The sequence below is a fragment of the Macaca mulatta genome, chromosome 18 (genome assembly GCF_049350105.2).
Source record: "Macaca mulatta isolate MMU2019108-1 chromosome 18, T2T-MMU8v2.0, whole genome shotgun sequence".
Taxonomy (NCBI): Eukaryota; Metazoa; Chordata; class Mammalia; order Primates; family Cercopithecidae; genus Macaca; species Macaca mulatta.
Genome location: NC_133423.1, coordinates 14,958,718 through 14,974,271, shown reverse-complemented (window position 1 = coordinate 14,974,271; position 15,554 = coordinate 14,958,718). Strand labels below are relative to the sequence as shown.

Below are 15,554 nucleotides of genomic sequence, written 5' to 3'. Positions count from 1 at the left end.
AAGTACTAAACTATATTTGGTCACCGGTAACTGTGGCTATTCATGACTTTTTTCCAACAGAAAAATACTTTCTTGTTTTTGCAAGTGATAGTGAGCATTACTGAAGGAAAAAAATACATTAAATTGCATAGAAAAAAAAAAGTGGTAGCTCTATGTAAAAAAAATTGATCCCCATCATAATCTATAATGATAGAACATAATTGGCATAGCCGCCCTAGCGATAATAATGTGCAGACTACAGCTGGCTAATTTATGGTAGCAGATGTGTTCCTCTCTCAAACAAGCATGAGTATAATAAAAAATGAATTGCATTTCATAAGCTTGTACTATGTGCTAAACATCAGCCTAAGTGCTTTACAAGCATTATCTAATTTAATGCTCATAACAAATTTCCTAGGCAAGTATTACTATGCCCACATTTTATATAAGAAGACTACAACTTAGAGGAAATACACAAAAAGTTATAGGGCAAACGAGTGTCAGAGTCAGGACCCAAACACAGGGAAGCCTGCCTCCTAAATGTTCTTTATAAGGTATTTTTGCATATGTGTTTCCCCATGTGAAAGAACCCTCCATTTCTAGGAAATGCCAATAGGTCTGTGGATATTACAGCCTGGGCACTGCCAAATTAGGTGCAGAGTATCTTTGCTGTGTTTCACATAGTGGCTTTATTATTTATCCGGTTAACTCTGAGTATCTTCCAATTCCTTCCAGTCTTTAGAAAACACATTTAGAAGGGTGTATGTTAAATTTGAGGTTATATTCCAGTACAACCAAAATCTAATACACAAATTGTCTTTGTGCATAAACCATTCATTGTACTCAGGAATTTTTTTTTCTATATTAACTGAGACTAAGGTGAAATCATTCTCTCTCACACATTTAAAGGAAATGAATTTTGCGATACCTGTTTTGGGAAAAGATCCCTTTTAGTTAAACTTTTCCTTTTCTTGAGACCTGGAAAGAATTGGCCCCTTTAAGCATATATGATCTATCACAGCAGGTCGACCAGTGTAGCTTCCTTGTTCTATTGGAGAGTTGAAATCTCCATAAAAATATCAATCCTGAGCAATTTTCCTACATGTCTGCCTCTTTTTCTTATTGAACCCCATTTATATGTTTTTCTGAGTGGAATCAGTCAGGCCTCTCTCTTCTCACTTGCATCCTCCAGGGTCAGTTAGTCCACACATACTGTTAACTTTAGTTTGTTGGGCCTTGGATCAATTTGTTTCTGTCTCTTATTGTTGCACCTGATATTTGTCCAGGGTCCTTTCTTTTCCTCTTGAATTGTGGCAACTCTACCATTCTCTATCAGAACCAATCCATCAGTATTGCAGAGTAAGCTTTTAAAACGTAAATGGGATTTTGACACACCCCAGCTTAAAATTGTATTTTCATGAAACCCCATTGTCTATGGACTAAAATAACAGACTCTCCAGGACCAGACAGCTCTCATCCAGTTCAACCTTATTTTTCTCTACTTACTTGGTATACTTTAGTCAAATTGCATCAGTTGCTTTTTCTAAGACTCATTCTGCTTTGTCTTTCTGCCTGGAATACCTCTTCCCAGAATCTACAAGTGGGTCACTTTTTTTTTTTTTTTTTTTTTTTATTCAAGGCTCACTTCTTTGGCTTCTGAGTCCAGGTTGGGTGCTGTTCCTAAGGACCCCACAACAGCTTGTATCTAGTAGTCTTTGAGCATCTGACATGGCTGACTTGTCTGTTTCATTGGTTTATCTCCTTGTCCATCTCTTCCAGTAGACTGCTTTTAGAGGCAAGGACTGAGCATTATTTTATCATTATTTATATCAGCTAATCAGATGCTGATCTGACACATACAGAACATTCCATACATGCATGATGAATGAAGCATGAATGATTTGAATGTACTCAATTGTAGAAAAGAATAATTGATTTGACTTATTTTTGTTACCCATAGGAGTATCTCCATTAGACCCTGTTTTTTCTGTTTCCCAAGACTCTCTATTTTTAGGACATTTTTTCTGAGATTTGGTCTATCTCTTTAACTCTTCAGGAAAATGGATGTGTCACAAATTAAAAGAATTTAAATGATGTTTTCAGGTTAATAGCCATGGAACTACATAATGGCTTAAGAAAACAAATTAGGGCCGGGCGCGGTGGCTCATGCCTGTAATCCCAGCACTTTGGGAGGCTGAGGCGGGCGGATCACGAGGTCAGGAGATCGAGACCATCCTGGCTAACACGGTGAAACCCCGTCTCTACTAAAAATGCAAAAAACTAGCCGGGCGAGGTGGCGGCGCCTGTAGTCCCAGCTACTTCGGAGGCTGAGGCAGGAGAATGGCGTGAACCCGGGAGGCGGAGCTTGCAGTGAGCTGAGATCGCGCCACTGCACTCCAGCCTGGGCGACTGAGCGAGAGACTCCGTCTCAAAAAAAAAAAAGAAAAAAAAAGAAAACAAATTAGAATGTATGACTAAAGGTAGATAGACAAAATATTGCAGAAGAGATGTCAGAGATATTTTATTTATCAGTTTAAAATTCAGTTAAATGTTACAATTGATATCTCAATCACTCACTTGGATCATATCAATTATGAATCTTTAGTTATCCTTTGCAAAAGTAAAAGTGGTAGAGTGGGTCCCTAAGCGCAAGATAAAATTTTAGCCTTGTGTTACTGGGGATCTGCATGAGCCTCAGATTCCGTAGCACATAAATCCAGACAAAATGACAGGTTGATTTCCACTCATCCTTCAGATCTTTGCTTAAATGCCACTTCTGATGACATCCTTTTCTGATCACAACCAGATGGTGCTGGTACTCCTGCATTTTTCCTATCACTTTCCTTTTTAAGACATAAATTATTTTACGTTTCTGCTTGAAACATTTCAAAAGCATCAGATGCACTTGCATGAAATCCAAATGTTTATCATGGTCCACAAAGCAAGCATGTTCGGCCACCTGCTTACCTCTCTAAGGTATCAGGCTGTCGGATCCTTCTCTCACCCAGTAGGAGGACCCATAGTGCGTTTCTTCCCATTATTTTCAAGTGTGCTACCCTCCTCCTGAAACATTCTTGCTGCATTCCTTCACCTGTCAAGTTTAGATTATCTTTAATGCCTCAGCTTCAGTGTTATCTCCCCAGGAGGAGTGTCCTAAGCACCATTATTCTCCATCATAGTATTTATTTCTTTTGTAGTGCTTATCACAACTTGTAACTATATAAGTTTGTTTGTTTTGCTCAAATATAAAAGCTTTTCAATGTAGTGATCTTCAAGTCTGTCTGTCTTCTTAACCAGTATATTATTGGGGCCTGTCATAGGCACATATAGAGACAATATTTTTAATCCATAAATATTATTTATTGTACTCTACAGTGAATTTTGCAACCTTATCCACATATTTTAATCCCTTCAAGAATAGGTCCAGTATCCTCTATAATTCATTATTCTACCATCAGTTAGAATAGAGTAGATAACAGATAAATTAACTACATTACAGGAGGTCATCAAAATCACAAGTGAGAGCATGGTAAAGTTTACATTTTATCTGTGTATGAGTTACACGACTCAAATTTTAGCGAGACCCAAAAAGTTTGGAACTGAATCGTATGAATTTATTGTAGAAATTCCACAATGTAGGACCTATTATTGAATAAAAACAGATATTGCCTATGTGGGTCACACTACTTAAGCCCTTTACAATTAGACACTCACCTAATCTTCATAAAGTTACTATGAAGTGGTTTCAAAGAGGTAAAGACTATGATTTTCATTTTGGAGAGCAGGAAACTGAGGCAAGAAGTAAAAGATCTCACCTACCTCCATACATCCAGGAAATGCAATAACAGGGATTCAACGCAGATGAGGTCCTTAAATAGGCAGGAGCCATGGACTGAGGGACGGGACTTGAGACGTATTCCATGGGTTACAGTGAGTAAGAAGAATTGGTTGAGTGGAGCATGCGGTGATGGAGAGTTGAAGCAAAGAGGAAATGAAGAAGCTGGAGTCAAAGGTGACTTGGAGTTTCTGGTTTGGGTATTCTCTTACTTGAGAAAAGAACACAAGATAGGAAACAAATCAGAGGAACGTTAATGAGATTAAACTTACAGATTTTGAATGGTGTATGAATGAGAGCCATTGGACAGAACGTTGTTATCAGTAAAGGAAGTGGTCATAACAAATCATAACAATGATAATAATTACCGTTTTGAACATTTATTATATTCTGACGAGTACATATATTTGTATGATCAAAAATAGGAGTAGTCATTTTAAAATACGGTCTGGTTATCCAAAGAGATAAATGAGAGATTTAGATGTCAGAGACATCAGCTCTTGCCATACAAGAGGCAGTTGAACCCGGGGTTTCACTGGGCTTGCCTAGGAAGAATGTGGGGTGAAAAGCCAAGAAGCCAAGTATGGAACTTGAGGAATATTTACTGTAAGTACTTCTCAGAAGAGAGCGGCTACAAAAAAATATATATATAGTTTGAAATAAGAAAATAAAATTTTTTTTTCTTTTAAACTGGCTGCAAGCAGCTGCATTGTTTACTATTGGGTAAGTTCAAGAGAGCTGGCCCACACAACTTCCCATGAGGTTCTGTGTCAAATAGGACACACATGCCATGTAAAAAAAGGGTCACAAAGTGCTCATTGGATTTAGCAAAATGTCAGTCATTGGTAGCCTTGGTCCCTGGGAAATAGCAGGGAAAACTCAGATTGCTCTGGTTTGAGAGCAATCAGGATGTAAGAAAGTGGCAATGTGGAGTAGGCTACTTTTACATAAAATAAAAGTTAATAATATTGAGGGTATATGAAGATAAATGTTGGTTGGAAAATTTCAGGAAACCATGTCCACTTAATGTCCTCCCTGTTTGAGCTCTGATGGAATAGTGTGTCTGGAGGCAGTGGAGAGAGTTTCAAGTTGACCCTGAAAAGAGTGAGGATACCATGTTTCTTCATCATGGTTATTTGTGATCCATCTGAAGCCAACAACATTCAAACTCAGTTCAATATTAAAAGGAAAAGAAGCTGGGAGCAGAGGCTCATGACTGTAATCCCAGCAGTTTGGGAGGACGAGGCCAGAGGATCACTTGAAGCCAGAGTTTGAGACCAGCCTGAGCAACAAGCGAGACCTCTTTCTCTACAAAACATAAAACAATTAGCTAGGCATGGTGGCGTGCACCCAAAGTCCCGGCTGCCCAGGAAGCTGAGGCAGGAGGATTGCTTGAGCCCAGGAGTTTGAGGCTGCAGTGAGCCATGATCACTCCAGCCTGGGTGACAGAGTGAGAAAAATTAAAATAAATAAATAAATTTAATTTAAAAAATTAAAATGTCTCAAAAAATTAAAAATAAATTTAAAAAACAGAATTAAACAATTTTTGAAATAAACAAAAAAGAAAAAAAATTACTAAAGCATAATTAGTGCCCAGTAGAAAAAACTGACAGATTTTTAATAAACTTCATGTAAATCAACAGGATCGATACATGGTGAAGAATTACAAAATAGAAAGTTATTGGAAGGCTAAGTTATACTTGCATGTCAATGTGGATGATTGTTCAAAATAAATTATTGAAATAGTATACAGATTGTGCTGACAGAATTTTTATTTTGATTAGATTATTTTTCAGGTATACCTTATAGGTACACTAATCATTGAACTGATTATAGCTGTCCTATTATTCAATATGTCATTGGACAATAAATATGAGAATACCTCTAAGACCATATGCAATTAGATTATTCTGGTGTTTCAGTCTTTTGTTTAGATCAGTTGTCCAAAATAAAGTTATTGTGAACCATCAGTGTGAAACACATATGTAATTTCAAATTTTCATGTAACTCTATTAGAAAAAGTAAAAAGAAACTATTGAAATAAATGCTAAAAATATATTTCAAACACACTATACCAAACTATTATCATTTTAATATGTAATCCATGAAGATTATTAAGACAGTATTTTACTTTTTTTAAAAAAGAAACTTAAGTCTTGAATATCATATGTTTATTTTACACTTAGAGTGTATCTCAATGAAGAATAGCCACATTCCAAGTGCTCAATAGCCACATGTAGCTAGTGGCAACTATGGTAGACAATGAAAATTTAAAGGACTATTTTATGGCTAATTAGAAATGATGATTGTTCATAAGAGACCATATAGATTATGGTGTTTTTGGTAAAGACTTACTCATCTCTCAAGTCACATTTCAAATGTCATCTATTATGTTGGACTTTCTCTGAGGATCCTGGGCAGAAATAATCCCTTTCCCATACAAATTTTCCTAGCATATTTTATATTACTATATATTTAATTCATTCTATAATATTTAACTGTTTATTTTTTATTCAAAATGTTGGGCTTGTTGATGGCAAGTCCAACAGGTCTACATAGTTCTAGTCACATTTCCTTGCCTATAATTTATTAATCCATTTAACAAATATTTATTGAGCACATACTTACTATCATGTATTATTCTTTGTGCTTAAGGTAAATCTGTAGAAAGCAAAGTCACTGCCCTTCACATGGCTTACAGTCTTAGCAATTAGTACTCATTAAAAATATTATTGAATTAAATGGAATTTAGGCTTTAAACCTGTGGGAGTGGCCACTAAACAATGGATCAAACTTAAGAAAGTGATATTTAACAGATACAAATATAAATTTATGTGATTTGGTTTTTTAAAAACTTTTTTTACAGAGTTTTAGGCTAGGTAAAAACCTAGTGGGATGTAATTTACATGACTGAGTGATTTTAAAAGGATACCAGATTCAACATTTTAAATATGTTAAAAAAAAATACATTAGTGGAGTTACTTTCTCTTTAATATCAGTAGCCTTAGAAAGCCAAATGCAAAATAGAAAGTTATTGGAAGGCTAAGTTATACTTGCATGTCAATGTGGATGATTGTTTAAAATAAATTATTGAAATAGTATACAGATTGTGCTGGCAGATTTTTTATTTTGATTAGATAATTTTTCAAGTATACCGTATAGGTACACTAATCATTAAATTGATTATAGCTGTCCTGTTCTTCAATGTTGTCATTTATAAGTGGGAACTAAACTATGGGTACACATGGATATAACACGGTGGAATAACAGACATTGGAAACTACAAAAGGTGGGAGAGTTGGCGGGGAGAAAGGGTTGAAAAACTACCGGTTGAGTACAATGTTCACTATTTGGGTAATGTACAGACTTCACCACTGCAAATAAATGCATGTAAAAAGTCTGCACTTCTACTCCCTAATTACATACAAATTAAAAATTTTAAATATATTTATTTTATATGTATATACATATATAGGCATATATATAAAGGGTATATATATTTATAACTATATATGTATGTGTATGTGTATGTGGGTGTGTGTATATATATAGCCTTATTTAGCAATGGTATCATTTTGTGATGATCAGATCTCATCGGCAGAAGTCTGCTAGTTCTGGGTGCCAAAACTGAATATTGAGAATTCTGACATTTCCAGACACAGAACATCCAGAGTAGGGGACTCAGGATGATAATGAGGTTTTGAACTCAAGACAAGCTGAACACTACACGTGCCTGTGGAGCAAACTTGTTCAACCTGAGGCCCGCGGGCCACATGTGGCCCAGGACGGCGTTGAATTTGGCCTAATACAAATTCGTACACTTTCTTAATATATTAGGAAATATTTTTGCAATTTTTTTAGGTCATCAGCTATCATTAGTTTTAGGGTATTTTATGTGTGGCCCAAGACAATTCTTCTTGCAGTGTGGGCAAGGGAAGCCAAAAGATTGGGCATCCCTGCTGTACAGCAAATCTAGGTGACTTCTAAAGTGTCTGCCATCTTTAAGAGGATATGACAGTTCCTAATAGAATACATTCATTGGAAAGAAGGGATGCTTAATTGTAGAGACCATTAAGTCCATGGTTATCATCAAGTGGGAAGATTGGTTAGGACCATAGGACTTGACGATAGTCCAGTAGAAATCATGCTCCACTTTACTGTGCACATGGACATCTGCCAAAGATCACAGTACAGCTGAGAATGAAGGTGCCCACTGATTTGTAGTATGGTGTGTGTTTGTACATCAATATTTTTCTCCATATTCCCTTCCTTTTATTTATCTTGGTTTTGAGAGAATGATTCTATCCAATTGCTGGACAACTAAAACTAATTTAAAACTGACAAAAGGCTGGGCATGGTGGCTTACACCTTTAATCCTAACACTTTGGGAGGCCAAGGCAGGAGGATCGCTTGAGCTCAAGGAGCTCAAGACCAGCCTGGGCAAAATGGCAAAAGTCTTTTGAGCTCAAGGAGTTTGAGACCAGCCTGGGCAATATGGTGAAACCCTGTCTGTACAAAAAATATCCATGTGTGGTGGTGCACGCCTGTAGTCTCAGCTACTTGGAGGTGCTGAGGCAGGAATATTGCTTGAGCCCAGGAGATCGAGGATGCAGTGAGCCAAGATCCTTCCGCTGCACCTCAGCTTGGGTGACAAAGTGAGACTCTGTCTCCAAAAACTAAAAATAAAACAAAAATAAAGTTAACAACACATTAGTTCAAAAGAGTATAAAGAATTACATCAAAATTTGTAATATAGTTCACAGTAGGGTGTTGTAATTTTATATAATTTTATTCTTGTAATTCTCTTTTCTGCATATTTCTCTGCACCTATGCATGTCTGTATCTTCTTACAATGAATTGCACTAAGGTTCATACTATATTTATCTGTGAATATACAGTCTGCAGTGTTGGAACTGCTTTCTTGTAGGAACCCTCTCTTGATATGCTTTTGCCAAGTGCAAGTAGCACTATTTCCTATCTGCTAGGATGCTCAGAAAATGCTGAATTGAATGTTGTAAGACTGAATTCCAAAACCAGAAATGTAGGCCTGCATCGTGCTTTTACTGCTGTAATAGCACTCTAACTTATTATCTTCCTCTCCTTGGTCCAGTAAGAATGTTTTTTATTTTTTATTTTTGAAACAATCTGATTATATCATGCAGTCCTTAAGATATGTTTGTTCTTGGGCCTGTAGGGTCTGACTCATCCCTACAGCTCCACCCTTACCTCACCTCTTTCTTTGCCCTCCAGCCACGTTGGCCTCAAATATCTGCTCACTGTCGTCACCGTACCAGGCATGTTCCTCCATATCACATCTCCTTCCCGTCCCTACCCTCAGCCTCCAGTTATCAGCAGTTAAGTCTTTTTTGTCTGCATCTATTTCCCCTAGTATATTTCTTTTAAGATCACATTTCCCTCTTTTGGAACAATTATTACAATTCCACTTCTGCGTTCATTTATTTTAATATTTGAATCAGTATCTATTGGTCCCAATGAATTGTAAGGTCCATGAGTAAATGTTACATGTCTGCTTCTATGTGCAACATTACACTACAATACCTAGTGCATATCATAAATGGTTAACATATTTTTGTTAAACAGATATGTAAATTCCTGAACAACCAGAACAATCTAAGTGTCAAATATGACTAGATTTCAGCTAGAACTAAATCTTTTCTTCTATTTCCACTCAAAAGTAGAGGTCATATGACAGAAAAGAGAAATGATAAAACCTCTTAAAATATATAATCTTATGCTTATTTAGGCAAAGTATTCTTCTTAATACAGTGATTAACACCATAGTCTATGAAGAACAGTTAATTCTTGTTCTATATAAACATTAAATTCTATTTTTTATATGCACTTACATAGTTAGAAATTAATACTTTCCGAGGTCATTCAAATGTTAAATTATCTGACCTTCCAAAATACCATGTTTTTCTTTGCCTTGGACAAAGTTGGGAAATAAAGCGAACTGCATAAGACATTAATATCCTTGATGTGTATTGTACCTTAGGGCTGATATACCCACAGGTACTTTAGAGTTTTACTTTGAAGATTTGAGAATCAAAAGTCAAGTTTATCAGTAGCATGAAATACATTTACAATCAAATATAAGAAATAATTGATATATACTATATATAGGTATATATTTATGACAACATTTATTATAATTAAAGAATTGATAATTTTGAAATGTTTTTGTCTACTTAGACATTGATTTAAATTAAAAGAGCATCTAATTATTATGTAATTCTTACCCTGTTTATACCCTTACTGACTCTCATACTCATTCGTTTCTTACATCCTTTTGTTCTCAATTGGACCTTTCTCCTCCTTAATTTTGCTGTTCAATATGCGTAACAGATGTCTTATTTCTACCTGCCTCCATCTGTGCATCCCATCACTATTTTCTCTCAACATCCCTCTTCATTCCTTGCTTTCCTTTATTTGATTTCTCACTAACAAGTTCTACTGGGTTCTACTTTCTTTCTACTGCAGTTACTTTCATTTTGGGGGAACTATGTAAAAAATTTCAGAAACTAAAGTTGTATATAAATATAACATAATTATTTTTTCATCCATGTATTTTTAAAATTGTTGTCTTTCTTGAGCAAGCAATTACCTTTTGAGGTTTCATACTTGTCACCCTTAGCCTTTGTTTTTTAATCACCTTCTATGAAAGTACTACACATACAGTGTTAGAAACAGCATGAGGGTTTTGAAGACAGACTGAGATGGAGTATGCCTCACCACTCACTACTGCATTTAATTACATTTAGACAGTTATTTTATGTGTCTAAGACAACCATCAAATGGGAAAACACCTACCCCAGAGAATTGTTGTGAGTGTTAAATAATATATCCTGTGTGCAGACCTTCATTTCTCATGACACTGCCTTTCCTATTTCCCATTTATCTTTGGTACATATGCCTAGCCATATATGGTACACTTTCTATGTTGCTTGTTACCTTAGAAACAAACTGCTCTGTTGCACACTGACAAGTAACTGGGATTCTGCTAACTCTACTTATGTTATTTCCAATGTTCTTTATCTCTTCAGTCCACACTGTGAAGATTGATGTGGACTATTATTATCATATATTGCTAATTTCAGTTAGTTTGAAAGTTACTTATCCCAACATCACACAGCTAATGTGTAGGAAGGTTGGACAAGGCCTTTCTGACACCAAAGCTGCAGCTCCTGTTGTAGCATTCTGGTGTGTACCTTGACAACCACAAGGCATTAGAGTGGTGAAAGTGCTAATTCCAAGTAGACAAGAAAGGACAATCCGCTTAACAGGGAAGGAAGGTGAATACCAGACTACTTATGGGAACCGAAAGATATAAAAGCAGTAACTTTTGAACTTAGGTTGGTGCAAAAGTAATTGCGATTTTTGCTATTAATTGCAAAAACCAGTTACTTTTGCATCAACCTAATACCTATATGCCCTCTTGGTGAAGCTGGTTTAAAATATCTAAATGAAGTAAACAGGAGCAAAAAGAGAGCAGGCATATCTGTGCCAATGCAGCATGAGAAGGTGGCCAGAAAAGCTCAGAAATGTATCAGTTTCTGAACTGTAGGTCATCCTTAAAGTGTAAAGCTTATGAGAAGAGCAGTACAGTAGGATCCAGTGGGAAAGATAAGGAAAAAGTGCCACACACACAAAAAATTGTTTTCACAACTATTTCCACAGATCACCAGTACAGTATGTTCATCAGTCACATTCCTGTTGATGATGTTAACACAGATAGCTGACAGACATTTAAGAAAGCATATATTTTTATTGAAGATGAATTCATTTTATTTAAAATTAGATAAGTGCTCAGTCTTTTGGTTTTGGAAAGTACACTGAGGTGGGGGACGGAGTATACCTCACCTCTAGTTACTGCAGTTAAGTACACTGCAGTTAAACACATTGATACCCTTTTTGGTTTTATATTTTTATTTTCCAAAGTGTTCCTAATGCCAGAGTAAAAAGTTTACAAGATACTTTAAAAATATTTCATGCCCGCTTTTAAAAATATGATGACAATAACGTACCCAAAACGATAATCCATATAATATACGTTTTGGGCTGTTCCGACTTTCCAGAAAAAAATCTTAAGCTGATGCAATATAAATTGTTAAAAGGTATTTTGTAGATGAATAAAGGTACTTCATTGCTTTACATATTTTTAAATTCCAAAATTCAAGAATACCCTTTTTATTTCATTGTAGTTTAGTTGAAGTAGCAGTGAAATTAAATGTATTCCCAAATCAAGGAGCATGCAGTTAGTCGGAGGCCAGAGCACTTACCTTATTTGTGTATGCTAGTGAAAAATGCACAGAATACATTGTTTGTTTAAGTCCCCCATATAGCCAGTGTAGTTGTTCTTACTTGTTTTACAGTGCAACCTCCTGCTTTAAGATTTAATTATTAGTTTTGATATAGGAAGATAAATTCCTAATGTTCCTAACATTAAAGGGGTGATTCATTTCTTAAATTTAGCTTGGACAGTTGCTGAAAATCTCACAGCTTGTATTCTGTCTGTAGGTATAATGGATAAAGACCAAGTTCAGTATGTTATACATGAAAGTGGGACTCAATTTATTATAGAGAAGCTTTTAATCTTTGTAAATGGCCTGACATGCTGGATTTTATTTAACAGTTGACTTTCACAGAGAAGGAGTAGGCATTTCTTCAAAGAACCTGACTGAATGCTATAATCCATTTCTTTCTGAAATTGCAGTTGTTAAATTAGACACAAAACATTTATGAATTTCAATTTGCCTTTCCAGCAATTAAGGAGTTCAAAAAAATCCCTTTGTGTTTCCTGGCTTTGAAATGATTATGTTTATTATGAACTGGCCCTTCAATTTCTTCTATCAAATACATTGGAGGTTACGTTAAAGAGGAAGACATCAGTTCTGAACAGGTGTGAAAAAGGGTTCCTTGATGTATGAAAGTGTTCTATTTTAAAGCCATTTTAGCAATTTTAGCACATCTACCGCTGTGAATCCTCATGGAAATAGGTGGCCAATTCATTTCTCTTTAAAGGGAAGAAAACCTATAACTCAGTCTCCTGGGCCTAATTTTACCATGACGTGGGGCAATGGGTGAGTTTACTGAAACTTTCTCTTCCTGTCTCATTGTTTCAGTGTTGATCCTCCTTATCGTCACCATGAGAAGACGGAAAAAAGAGCCCCTCATTTTTGACGAAGAAAGAGACATCAGAGAAAATATTGTGAGATACGATGACGAGGGCGGGGGAGAAGAGGACACGGAAGCCTTTGACATGGCTGCACTGAGAAACCTCAACGTCATCCGAGACACCAAGACCCGGAGGGATGTGACTCCAGAAATTCAGTTCCTGAGTCGACCAGCTTTTAAAAGCATCCCAGATAATGTCATCTTTAGGGAATTTATTTGGGAAAGATTAAAAGAAGCCGATGTTGATCCTGGTGCTCCTCCTTATGACTCCCTGCAGACATATGCTTTCGAAGGAAATGGCTCAGTTGCTGAGTCACTCAGCTCTTTAGATTCCATCAGCTCAAACTCTGATCAGAACTATGACTACCTAAGTGACTGGGGACCTCGCTTTAAACGACTCGCGGACATGTATGGGACTGGCCAAGAGAGTTTGTACTCATAGCCTTGGAACCTTAATTTGAAATGTACTGAAGAAAAAGTAACAGCAAAAAATAAAATGAAATGAAATAAAATAAACCACTACATACAGAAAACAAGAACTCCACTTGCTGGAGAGAGATGGTTGTAAATATTTCTCCATTTTTAATTGTTTAGGTTTCTGCCTTGGTGAGGCATATCTTCATTAGACTTATCTAAGGGACTGCACTGACCACAGACTCTGAGCGTTTGAAGGTTTTTTGATAAAAAGAAATGCTCAGTGGTTTGTGAATAGATAGCAACTCTCATCTACCTGCAAAGGCACCAAACCTCTATGAGAAAGTAGTGCCCTGTGTTGTCAGTGAGTCAAAGATGCCCTGTACATACCTTCATGGTACTGTCATTGAGAGGAAGAGAACATGATGAGCTATTGAAAAGCCCTGGAACTTCTTGCATATCAAAACTTGGGACAAATTTAATTTACAGAGATGCTTAGAGCTTACTATATTATTGAATCCAACAGAATTATGTTGCTCTTGACTACCAGAAATATTTTATTTAGCAATATATAAATTCTCAGAAATTCCTTCCTAACTGAAAACCCTGCCACAAAAGCCAGTAAAATTTAGTTTAAGGCAATATAAACCATTGTTTATCCAATAAATTATGAAGTGTTCCAAATAAGAAAAAGGTAAATAATTTTTAAAGTTTGTGATAGTTTTGAGATGCTTGTGTAGGTATGATAAAAAAAAAAAAAAGTTGCTGTCTATTCATTGATTTTTATTCTCTCTTCTGATTCATACAGGAGAATATATTTTCTTTTTTATTTGACACATGGTGTTGTATTTATTTTGGAGCACCAATCTCCACTAAATTCAGGTCCATCATACTGCCTCATAGTATTAAACTCATCAGAACATGCTGATTTTTCTCCAGCCCGAGCTACATGAAGGAAATGAAGCATGGAAATGGAGAAATAATAGTAAAGCAATTGAGCCCTGTTGCAGTTCACATCTCAAGGAGGAGCACAGCTACAAGGACATATAAATTGTTCTTCTGAGCCATTAGAATGTCAAAACATTGGAATAAAATATTTGTATTTTAGAAAGACTTCAGAGCGAATTGAGATTTTCTTTGATGCAAGAATTATTTTTCAAGGTCATGAGTTCTACATGCTCCAAAGACTTTCAAGAACCCAGCCTTTCTTGTTGCAAACATATTGAGTAAAATACTGATTTCTTAAAAATCTTAAACAATATAATGTTATAAAGATTAAAATCCATCTTTAAATTCTGATGCAAATATGTCCCTCAAGAATTAACCAAGCAATGTATGATTTCTATGTGGTTTAGATTTGTCAAAGGAAGGAAGGCAATTGCAAGTCATCATATTGTTTAAGTCTGAGATGAGCTTCTTAGAGTATGACTTTCATGACCAAAATGATATTTCTACCTATTATTTTTCCTAGGTTAATACTAGCCTAATGTGCATATATATTCAAGTAACAATGGATTTATTATTTTCCTTCCTTTCTCTTTTGAAAATAATTCATTGTTGGGTTCCTAATACATTTACAGATAGTAAACACTGTATAGAGAATCATGTTCTAAAAGTGCTTTTTGAAAGGCAGACAGTGAAATTAGAATATTAATATGTTGATTACACAAAGAACTACGTCGGATTCTGTAAACTTGCAGCCCAACTTTAGAAATGAAGTATGTAAAAGTGACCTTCAGCTTCATAAAAATAGATAATCCAATAAATTTGATTACCTGCAAACAGTTCTTTAATTTGAATAAAGTTTTGTAAACATTGTTTTATAACTATATAGATATGCTTCTTGCTGTATTAATATGCATATATATTTTAAAAAATTATAACAGAGTGAAATATACTGTTCATAACTTTTAATCACACATGCAAGTTTTTCAAATTAAGAAAAAAAAAACAGTGTATTTGACCAGTTTAATAAAATCAGAATGTGGTGCAGGAATTACATAGATGTTAAATCAGCAAGGTGCTGAGAATACAGTTTGTAATAATCCCGTTGTTGTCTGCAAGAAGATGAAATAGTTTAGTACATTTGGATTATGTTGTCAAAACTGCTGATTGTTGCACATATCACTAA

General features: G+C 35.5%; 1 protein-coding gene across 2 annotated transcripts in view; it reads left to right on the top strand.

Moving 5' to 3' along the window:
* Positions 1 to 15,252, top strand: part of CDH7 (cadherin 7) — a 130,775-nt gene extending 115,523 nt beyond the window's left edge. Inside the window, exon 12 of one of the 2 annotated variants that reach the window (XM_001094033.5) lies at positions 12,958 to 15,252. In XM_001094033.5, coding sequence (XP_001094033.2) covers positions 12,958 to 13,451 — 494 coding nt within the window. In that variant the 3' untranslated portion in view covers positions 13,452 to 15,252. 2 annotated transcript variants of the gene reach the window in all.
* The last annotated feature ends 302 nt before the right edge of the window (positions 15,253 to 15,554 follow it).